General features: G+C 29.5%; 1 protein-coding gene across 1 annotated transcript; it reads right to left on the bottom strand.

Annotated features, from left to right (window-relative positions):
- Positions 1-2,083: 2,083 nt before the first annotated feature.
- Positions 2,084-10,580, bottom strand: LOC122605491 (polygalacturonase QRT3). Its single transcript, XM_043778445.1, has 3 exons — positions 10,284-10,580; positions 9,958-10,185; positions 2,084-3,188 (listed from the first exon to the last, which is right to left on the bottom strand). Exons 1-3 carry the CDS (start codon positions 10,425-10,427, stop codon positions 2,145-2,147), a joined length of 1,416 nt encoding a protein of 471 aa, XP_043634380.1. The 5' UTR covers positions 10,428-10,580; the 3' UTR covers positions 2,084-2,144.
- Between the last annotated feature and the right edge of the window lie 1,167 nt (positions 10,581-11,747).

The raw sequence follows: 11,747 nt of genomic DNA, 5'->3' as shown, positions 1-11,747 counted from the left end.
TATCACAAGCCCGGATAAGACAATCTATGCTAGATCTCTCGCTGTCGAATCACAACATGAAGTTTCAAGATAAATTCAACTTTAAAAAAAAGTTTTGATTCAAGGAATTCAGAATTGATCAAAAAGCCAATATATAAATTATTTAACTTCCAACTTTAAGAAGAATCGATGCGGAACATGAACGACATCACTGGGGGTAAAAAATTTTTTTTTTTTTGCATGATATGTATTTCTACATATATAAAATCAGCGCCACATAAATTTATATATGAAATTGACCTCAAAATCACTTCAAAAATCGAAAAACAGTGCCACAAATTGTTATACAAAACATGAATTTTACATCAAATCAAAACCACCAAAAGTTACAACTTAGTGCCACAAAGTGTTATACAAAACGAAATATGAAATGTTACAAATAAAAATTGTCACAACAAATATATAAACTATGTTATATTCGTAATCGGCTAATACATACTCTAATATATATTATGTATATATTTGAGTTAGTAATCAGTAGGACAGTAGATAATATCAATAATCAATCATTATATAAAAGACAATCAATAATTTATGGCAATCAATAGACAATAATATGAATAAATTAGAAAAAACCATCGCAATTCTTGAAATTAAGAATTATGGCCTTATGGGCTTAGTGTGTATCTTGATTCCTTGAAGAATTACAAATTCAAGACTCCAATAATGTTTAAAAAGCCTTCAATTTCTTTTTATTTCTATTTGAAAGAATTCATTTATCAAGAATAAAGATGATGGTGATTTGGGGTTTTAGGTTTTCTACATCTATCTTTTGTATCTGACTTTTTTGGGGGTAAAATCACACAAATTTGTTTTAGGTTTTCTGTATCTATCTTTTATATCTGATTTTTTTTTGGGGGGTTAAAATCAAACAATGAAATTTTTTAACTCTTAAATAATATATAGTTGCTAGATAAAGCCTAAAAGTTTGAAGGGACCAATGGACCATTACCTCTTTGGCCCTTATTATCTTCCTCCCTGGAATCGACAATTCGACATTGCATATCGTTTGTTACTCAAGACAATATATGCAATTAATTTTGGCTTCTACCTTAAATTAGCTTTGAAAAAATATCCACTGTCTACCAAATACAATGATATTTTGATTAGTTTCAAAGTTAACTAGGAAATTTCACAACCTCACGTTGTGGGGCTATAATTATCTTTTTTTGCATTTTGTACAATGAAGACAATTATACCACAAACATAACATTGTAAATGTAATTAATAGTTGAAAAAAAAATAATAAAAAGTTTAATAGCAAACAAATATTTTCTAAGGGAAAAAAAACTCTAAAAACCAAAAAAAAAAAAAAAAAAAAAAAGTATAAAAAAACTGTTTTCCAAAGCAAAACCAAAAAATACGAAAGAACATCTATATAAGAAAATGTCACAATTTTTTTTTTAATAATGTAAAAGAAAGAAAACACTCAGTTTCGATACCTGGACTCTACAAAGCAGTCCGCAAATCACTTATTGTAAAAAAATTTATTTTATAGATTGTAAACTAAATATATATTCTATTGTATTAATGCTTATATTTTAAGCTTTAAAAATGGTTCTTTACTATTCACATTCGATCCTAATACAATAAAGGATATAATATAATATAATAAAAGGGCTAACAAGTATATATCAATCAAATACAATATTTGATAGACTTTGCCTGACCAGTTAATATGATCTGAAAGCTCAAAAATGAAAGAAAGTAAAGTAAAGTAACTCCCAATGCTGTTTTCTACGGGTTTTAGATCTTAATACCGTCTTCGATGGTGTATAGGGGAGGTTGATATTTGGACAACTTTACCCCTACCAAAGGTAGAGGCTGCTTCCAGGTTCTACCATAGGTAGAATAGGACCTCCAGCCTTGCTGGGCATGAGGATCGAACCCATGACCTCTATTTCTAAAGGCATGAGCTTCAACCACTGATCCAACCCAGTTGGTTTATTAAAGTTGGTTTATTAAAGCTCAAAAATGAAAACAACCTTTAAATTATACACTCATACCATAAGATAAAAATTTAAATACATTTTATCTTGGTAAACAATGAATATACAAACATCAAAAAAGAAAAAAAAAAAAACAATATAAAAACATCATAAACTTCACGGATTTTGATCAACTAAAAACCACACAATCCCATTCATTTGTTTTTCAGTCTCTACCACAACAATAGTTCCAGTAACATTTGTCACACCATGTCCTCCCATCCCTTCTATACTCCCTGCACTATTATAAACCGAATATTGAACATGACTTATTCTGTTCGGAAAAACTAACACAGTCGAAAAATCCGCAATCCACATCGTCCCGTTTCCGGCCACCGACATCTTCCCAATCGTCGATTTCAATCTCATCCTGCCTTTCGCGTTATTTTGATCGATCACAACTTGATCAACACTTACAAAATCCCCATCTAGTTCCACAACATCTCTAGAGTCGTCTCCAGTGAACATATTGTTGATAATATTTAGCCCCGATATCTTACCACTTATCGATTTTAAAACAACGTTACCACCCCCAAGAAAAAACCCGTTACTAATATGAACTTGTGTAGGATCTTGTATAATTATAGAATTATAATCCATATAACAATTATCTACACGATTTTGTCCTGTTTTTATTAAAATCCCAATTCCCCCAAAATATGTAGCCTTATTATAACAATGGACCCCGTTGATAATATTAGCTTGACCCCTTAAGACAATACCAATATTGGCCGAAAAAATAACCACATCAGTAACCGCGTTATCGTTGCTAGCGAGATCAATGGCTGTTCCTAAAAAATTCCTCTCGTGTTCGTCTCCACCAATCGTTGGAATCTCTCCCATGAAAGTACTTGAAATGAACGTCTCATGACCTCGTTCGACTAGTATTCCCTCGGTGACAAAATGTAGGAAAAAACAATTGTTGATTCGTGTTCGTGCTGAGTCTATCACGAGTAGGCCTCCACCTATGTTACTTGAATCGAAAAGGATGTCGCGAAAGGTAATGTCTTCGTAGTAGATTGGTTCGTTTCTGACTTTTGTTTCGGAGAAAGGGTCATAGGATTCGTGGGTTGTGGTTTTTGGAGAGCTTGGTGAGTGCAATTCGATAAGGTATCCGTCGGTTGGAAATGTGTCGGATGCTCGTAATGTACCACCTTGTATCTATAAAGTAAAGTGCATTAGTTCGATGTCAATTATGTAATGTTAGAAAAAAAGGTAATGTGTAATAAGCATGAAAGAAAATCCAAGTGTGAGTGTTAGAGAATAGTAAAAGAAAAATAACTTCATGTTTTCTACGGGTTTTTGGTCACAATACCGTCTTCGACGGTGTATGGGGAAGGTTTAAATGTAGACAGACGTACCTCTACCAAAGGTAGAGAGGCTGTTTCCAGGTTCTACCAAAGCTAAAAAAGGACCTCTAGCCTTGTTGGGTATAAGTAGGAGTGTTTGTGGTCCGGTTTTAACTAAATCTTAAACCAAATCGGCATTTTCGTTTTCAATATGTATCAAACCAAATTAGACCAAGTGTGTCGTCTAATCAGACCAAACCAAACCATGTATGCCGGTTCGGTTTGACGGTTTCTAGTTTTAGTTTTCTTTCTTTTCACAACATCAATACCAAATCTGTGATTAATAATAAAAAAGTTTAATTGTTATTACTAGTTACTACATAACATACGAAGGTATAATAAATCCAAGACACTAAACTTTATATATATAGATACATATAACAAAAACTACAGTAAAATTCACCATTATGCATTTTTAACATGCTTCTATATTTTATCCATTGAAAATCCAAAAAAAAATGCAATAAGATCTCCATTATGCATTTCTAATATACTTCTATATATTGTATCATTGCAAAGCTTTCTATGTTTATAGTTAAGCATTATGATTTGTAAACTAAAGAAAGCTTTTGTGATTTGTAAACTAAAGAAAGCTTTTGTGACAAGTACTTATTGTAATATTCGATATGTTCATTGCGAAAACTAAAACAAGAGACAAAATCATATGTTGTTAGTAAGAAAAAAAATACATATATATATATAGAGGTGAGATATTTTGAGACCATCTCTTATTTCAGGACCAACTAGAACCATTGATTTTTGTACACTATCATGATCTACTACGATATACAAGACTTTTTTGTAAAAACACTAAGACTTTCCGGCGACGGGTCCACCAGAAAATCATGTGTAAGTTAAGTTACACATGTGCAAGTTACTTACACATGTGACACATGTGTAACTTACACATGTGTAAGTTAACTTACACATGATTTTTCTGTGGGCCCGTCGCTGGAAAGTCTTAGTATTTTTACAAAAAAGTCTTGTATATCGTAGTAGATCATGATAGTAGTGTGTAACTTACGAAAATCAATGGTCCTTTTTTAAACTTTTTTTAGTTGGTCTCAAATTATCTTTCCCCTATATATATATATATATATATATAATAAAAAGTTAAAATAAGAACCAACAAAATGTCAAGAAATGCGAGAACTTTTATTTAATTAATAAATCTAAGGATAGTATGGTAATTTTATGAAATTAATTTAAATAACTAAAAATTAAATAAAAGTATCCTTGAATATCTCCATCGGTTATGCTACCGGTTACGATGAAACAACTTTGCAAGCATGTGTATTTTTTATATAAATCTGACCTAGTGAACGTTTTAGAAAACCAGAGAATAATGTCATGTGTAATCACAATTTTAAGCTCACGCTAATCATAAATAGATTGTCAATATATATACGAGTATTTTTAATGAAGCGGTGGTTGTTGCTTTGCTTTGCCCATATTGATGTATTGTTCTTTATTTAAAAAGTATACGACATACAGTTAGTTTTTTCCTTTTTTTTCCACAAGTGTACACCTTTTAAAACAAAGCTAATATTTCAGAATTAAGTGATATATTTATATGTCCAAACTAAATGTGCATTTGTGAAGGCCTCAAAAATTAAGTGTCATCAATAAGCATCATGAAATTACATTCCTTCACACGTATAGATAATTACATGTTCACATGAAATAAGATTTGTTGATATGTATATATTAAATAAGATACTGGCCATAAAAGAATTTTAGTATTCAGTTGGTCACATGTTTACAGTGCTTATAATAAGATTTGTGTATATGTGTATAATAATCACATGTTCATATATCATAAGATTTACACTTGTGTATGATGATCACATGGTTATATATCATAAGATTTATTTACATGTTCATATATCATAAGATTTCTTCAAATGTGTATCTATATTGATATAGTTTTATTTATGTGCATATGGTCACATGTGTGCTTCGTATTGTACATATGTGTTTATATGTATATTTGTGTGCTTCGTATTGTACACATAATATATTAATTAGTAACTAAAGTATAGTAATTATTTACATTTATAAATAAATTTTTTAACCAATATTTTTTATTTGTTGGTTAATTAAATACTAGTAATTATTGTTGACTGTTCAATGGTTTTATACCGCTCGTATTTATTAACTTTTATTAAATAATAATAATAATATGTTTGAACTGATTAGAAATAAAAAAGATAAACAAAACATAAATAATGGATCATTATAACAGGTGTTCAATTAATAATAAAAATTGAGAACTTTCAAAATTTAAATCCATCTGTGCGTGTGTCCGTATTTTATTTTATTCCCAATAATACCCTTTTGTTAATTGTTATTTAATATTAAATTAATTTGTGTTCAAAATAATTACAATAATGCCATCACATGGTTTTAACCCTCGATTACTTTCATCAAATGGACAAAAATGATTCTCGCAGTTCTCGACAAATATTTAGTTCTCATAATATCTCTTCTATATATATATATATATATATTATTGACCCAATCCGGTTTTGACGGTTTGTTCTTTGATCAAAATGTAATCGGACCAAGAAACCCGGTTTTTCAAAACTTAAACCGTAGGACCAGCGTTTAGCATCTCAATCCAACCAAACCAATTCAAGTACTTCGGGTTTGGTCCGAATTTAACGGTTTGACAGATTGATGAATACCCCTAGGCATGAGGATCGAACCCATGCCTTTTATTTCCAGAGACAAGAGTTCCAACCACTAATTAAACCCAGTTGGTTTTCTGTGTTAGAGATTAGTATTATGGGTAATAATAAATAAACCGAAAACAACAATTTAAAAATAAAAAATTACAACCCTTTCAAGTTTTACTAACTTTAATAGTCAAGTAAGAGAATTTTCAACCATTAAATTAAAATCAATAGTTAAAATTTAATTAAAAGATTTTCAACTTCAGAGAATCCTAACCTATATATCAATTACACTTTTGACAAACAATTGTAATTCTAGATCTCTTATTTCAAATATTTTATTGCTTATAACTTACGAGTACTTTTCCGTCTAACTAAACTTGTCACTTTTAAGATTTTATAGTCAAACTTTATCAACTTTGACCATAATTATTTTATCTTTGTTGTATAATAGTTGATGGAATATATACCAATGAAACACACATCTAAAACACAATCAATTTATATAACTTTTATCAAATATTGTATAATAAAAAAATAAAAAATAAAAATTTGGTTAAATTCGTAAAGTTTGACTTTGAATTATTTTTTTTGAACGAAAAATTTGGGCTAAGCGACATGCATCTTCATATACCCAACTCCAATTACAGAAGAAATCAATTATGGGAAAACCCATGTCTCCATTCCTGAGAGCATTTTACTCACATTAGGATTTGAACTCAAGACCTTTCAGACTCCAACATATACCAATTTATTTATTGATTATTTGTTAACTTTGAAAACTTAAAAGTAGACAAATTAGGAAATAATATCTATAATATAACAAAAGAGGAGGTTGGGGATACACTTGGGACCTCTAATCCTCCTCTTTGAGCATAACCCTCCCTCCTTATTAATCCTCTATTTATTTAATATTTTATTTAATTTAATAAATGGCCGACCTCATTATTAATTAAAAACACTTTTTATTCCTAAAAGTTTCTCATAAATTATTTATCTATACATACAATCTAAAAAAAACTTTCACAGATTCTCAACCCAAAATAAACCTACGGCCAAAAAAAACCATACTATCAACTACCAAAAAGGATTTTTTATTTATATATTTTGTTCATATTTAATCATTATAATTATTATTTAATATTTAATTCTTATGTTATTGTTATTATTATCTCTTTTAGTTTATTTTTTTTTCCATTATAGGTTCGGTATGGCTTTTTCTTCAACAACAAAAAAATAAGACCGCATTAGTTATTCTTGAAGATCTTAAGCCAACACATGTTAACCATCATTTACGACTCCGTGCTGTGCATGTATGGACTGTTTCAGAGTGGAAAAACCTTTAAAAATCAAAACGTTTGAGATGGTCTTTGTTGATGAATTAGTATGTATTTTTCAAATTATATACTTTGTTGCAAATTTTATATTTAACTAAATTTGAAAAAAAAAATAAAACCGGAATCAATATTTATATGGAGTTAATTTTCATATGTTTCTTCTTTAGCTTGCGTATTGATTAAGTTTTGATATTGGTCATATTAATGGTTATTTGAATCATATTAGCTTTTATTAATATATTTTAAAATTACCTGTTTATTAGTTGAATGAGTACATTATATTTTATATAATTAGTTGAATATTTAAAAGACCTTTCTCAACGTCTCAACCCACCCTCTTCGTACTCGTTCTTCCTTGCAAGATGGGGGAGGCGTTATGAAACAACATACTCATTAAAATCAAGCATGTCTATGCCACACACGTATCAAAAGCTTGAAGGCTAGAATTATGAAAAGAGGAGCCCCACATTTACCAAATATAGGACTCTACGTACGACATCATTCCCCACATTACCATTTACCATTTCTCCAGGAAAAATCCAACACTCCACTTTGGCATTTACACCAACTTCAATGATATCACTTGAGAAATCGTGCATATTAATATAAACTTTTAACAGTGACCAACTATGTTTGTTTAAGGAACGAAGGAATTTGGTTATCCATAATAATTGTGTGTACCTCTTGTAAACAAATACCTCCTCCGTCCCATTTTAATTGTCATATTGACTAACTTTGACCGTAAATAACTTTGTTTGTACAATATAGTAGTTGATGAAACTTATATGAACGAAAAATACATTAAAAACCCAATCTATTCATATATTTTATATCAAGTGTTACATGACACAAACAAAGTTATTTACGGTCAAAGTTAGTCAACATGACAACTAAAATGGGACAAAGTAGTAATAACAAACTTCTAATAGAAGGGTGTAAAAGTAAAGTTAATATATACACTTCATATCATCATTTGAAGTAGTCTACATGTAAAACAAGTTGGGTTAGTAAATAATTATCATATTGCATGCAGTGGTATATAATTATGTAGATTGAAGAATATTGTATTACTAGTAGTGTGAAAATATTACTTACAAAAAGTGGATGTAATATATATAAGCCAATTTGTCAATTTATTCTTTAATAAATCAATAAATCAGTCATTTTTTTAAAAATATATCTACCGTCCCTTTTACATCGAGTATCTTTATATCAATTACTATCATTTGCCGTAATCGTCATACTGTGACTATGTGAGTATTATATATTATATTATTTATATTTATTATATTTATATGTCTCTCATTTCAATAGTCAAAAACGAATGACATACAAATGTATAATACCTTCAAATATACTGCTGACATAATTTAATGTTAACACCTTAATATAATCAATTGGGTAAGTAGTAAAAATATTAATGAAGCTGACTCAAAATGGATACACTTTTAACCTAATGACACCGGAAACATGGAAATCATAAAGGTTTCACACATGGTCATTTAATTTATATATTTATTATTTTCATCTAATAAAATAAATTCCAATGAATTTAATTGTTAAACTAGCCGTTAATGATGAGCAACTTAGATGGTTAAAGGCATCCTTGGTTTTATTAAAGGTTTTAAGTTCGATTCTAAAGATGACAAGTTTTGGGTTTTTCCTTCCGAGTACTTATAACAACTCATGATTAACATCTCGTTGACTAGGTACATACAAAGTTTCACCATTATACGGTAAGTTTTTCCTGATGTCATCTCGACTGAATGTTCGAAAAAAAGATATTTTTTTTCTTTTTAATGATAAACTTTAATTATTTTTAAAAAAAATCTATTATCTTCGAATAAAAAATCTTGCATAATAATCGGTTATTATTTATAGACCGTTTTCAGTTCAGTATAAGTCTAATATGATTTCATTTTGAAATCATATTGTGATAGAGGAGATGAGCTATAAAGTTATATACATACTTATAATTTATATCTGGCGAGTTATATTTTAATGAGAACACTTTTACAATAAAAATAATAAGAACACTCAAACATTTTATATTGATGCATTATATGGCATAAAATTAACACTAATTATCATTATTAAGTACTTAACATCATATTGATTTGTCAAATTAAAAAAAAAATACATATTGTTTTATGTATTGATGAATATAATGTAAGTTTATTTGAATGTATTTGATTGAAACTCCATACACGATAATGTGTATATATATGCACTTTAATTTAACAAGTGTCATATTTTCAACGGAAGAGCTTTTGTACATGTGACATGTAAATAATATAACTCCGTATTTACAGAATTAGACAAAAAGTAAATGACAAATTAAAAAAAGTAAAAGAAGAGAGATGGTACATATAGCAAAGGGACGAGAATATAAGGCTGTTAGGTACCTAAGCTTAGACATTGGATACTTTCATATTAATGTTTTAAAATATAAAAATCACGGGGCTAAACATTTATTCATTAAACAATAAATAATAAAATATTAGTATGTGAAGAGTTCCACACCTAAGCTTAGGTGTCGGACAGTCTTATATTCCGCATAGTAAATTACCACAAGATTGCCTGAATTTGGAGGAATAGCAATTGGCTTAGAAATCTTAAAGCTGCCACCTTGTAAGTCAACAGTTGCACCACCCAAGTCGTTGACTCCGGCCAACAACTGCTGCCCATTTTGAATTCCGGCAGCATCTGTTATTGCCGCCATTATAGCCGCCGTACTATCCTGGACACCACTTGGGTCTGCTCCATATCCAGTTGGGTAAAACACCCGACCCAAACTCTATCCAAAAAACATTTAGAAATTACTACTTAATTTTATATGGCACACTAAATAAATTATAAGGTATGTACATTGTGCATTAAAAATATGTGAAGTACCTTTACATCATCAGTAGAAGAAGATGAAATCATGAAATGTCGGTGAAGTTTTGTTTTGAAGTCATGAAGCTTTGGTTGCCTTGGAAAAGATTTTACTTTTTGTAATGCTAAAAACAATGTAAATAGTAAACAAAAAGGTCTCATTTTTTAAAAATGGTTCGAGTCTCGAACTTAGTCTGCTTTGAGCCAATGACTAGATCGGGTTCGAGTCTCGAACCAGAGTAAGATCAAGGTTGGGTTTTGGGGAGAGTGAGTTTGTAGAAGATGATAGAATGAATAAGAGGTTGTGAAGCAGAGAGTTGGGCATGTCTATGTATATATTTATATTGGCATGCTAACATTTATTTGTTTGGTTTTTTAGTTTAGTTTTATTTTTTCTTTTGCTTTTGCTTTTACTTTATAATAAATGAATGCATCATATAACTTTGGTTTTTTTTGTTGTTGTTGTACGGCTAGTGTTTTGTATCACTTGATCCATCTGTTAAAGAGAAAAAGATCACTTCCCCTTTGAAAAGACACTATTTTTTTCTGCAGATGTTTAATGTTTTTGACAAATTTGTGTAGGTGTTATAATTCAACCGTATCAAAACCCGTCTTTTATGAGGTATGAAAGATGTACGTCAGATACCTTTACTTTAAAATAGAAAGACTACTTTCAAAAGAACCCTTAATTAGAACTCTTGATCTCTGTTGTTCTCAAATGCATTTTAGTCTAGTTGGGTGGAATATAACATTCTTAGAATAAAGATTACTGATTGGAGTGTCTTTTAGCCAATTATAGCTCAATTGTGTTCTAAGAAATTTCTGAATCAATGATCGAAAATAACATATAAATGTACAAGAAAGAATGGTTAGTTTATGCTTTCATACATAGTTTTAATTTTCTTGTCTTTTTTAGATTAGTCTAGCTTTCTTGGTGTAGCCAGGATTCTCCACTATTTTCCAATGAACATGCAATGTTCCTTTCCCAAAAGATTATATGCACCAACTAAAAAGTCATTGTCAAAAATTGATAAAGTTGGTCATTTATAGGTTTTGCAAATTGTTTGGGTGTTCTATCCTAGACTCAATGAGCCTTTTTAACATGCCAAGTGATGTCCATGACCATGACAACATATTTTGATAAATTTATCTGTACAAAATTCATAACATATTATATAAGCATAGATTGCACTTATATGTGATATCATTATCAATTCCTTTTCTAAATGGGTGTTAATTTGTGATGAAGTCTGGTACAGAAAAAAAAAAAATTACAGCCTAGAAAAAATTTAGAGAAATTGTCATCATATGCATATTTTAATTGTAAATAAACTACAAATGGTGTGCACGTAAAGCATATACGAACTTAATTCGAAAAGTATGCTTGAAAGTTAATATAAGAAGAACAAACTATTTAGAATGGTAAACCACATGTTTTGATATATTTACCTCAATGAATAAATTTTACGTATTGCATAAAAA

This window comes from Erigeron canadensis, chromosome 6 (assembly GCF_010389155.1).
Source record: "Erigeron canadensis isolate Cc75 chromosome 6, C_canadensis_v1, whole genome shotgun sequence".
Taxonomy (NCBI): domain Eukaryota; kingdom Viridiplantae; phylum Streptophyta; class Magnoliopsida; order Asterales; family Asteraceae; genus Erigeron; species Erigeron canadensis.
This window is presented reverse-complemented; position numbering and strand designations above follow the sequence as displayed.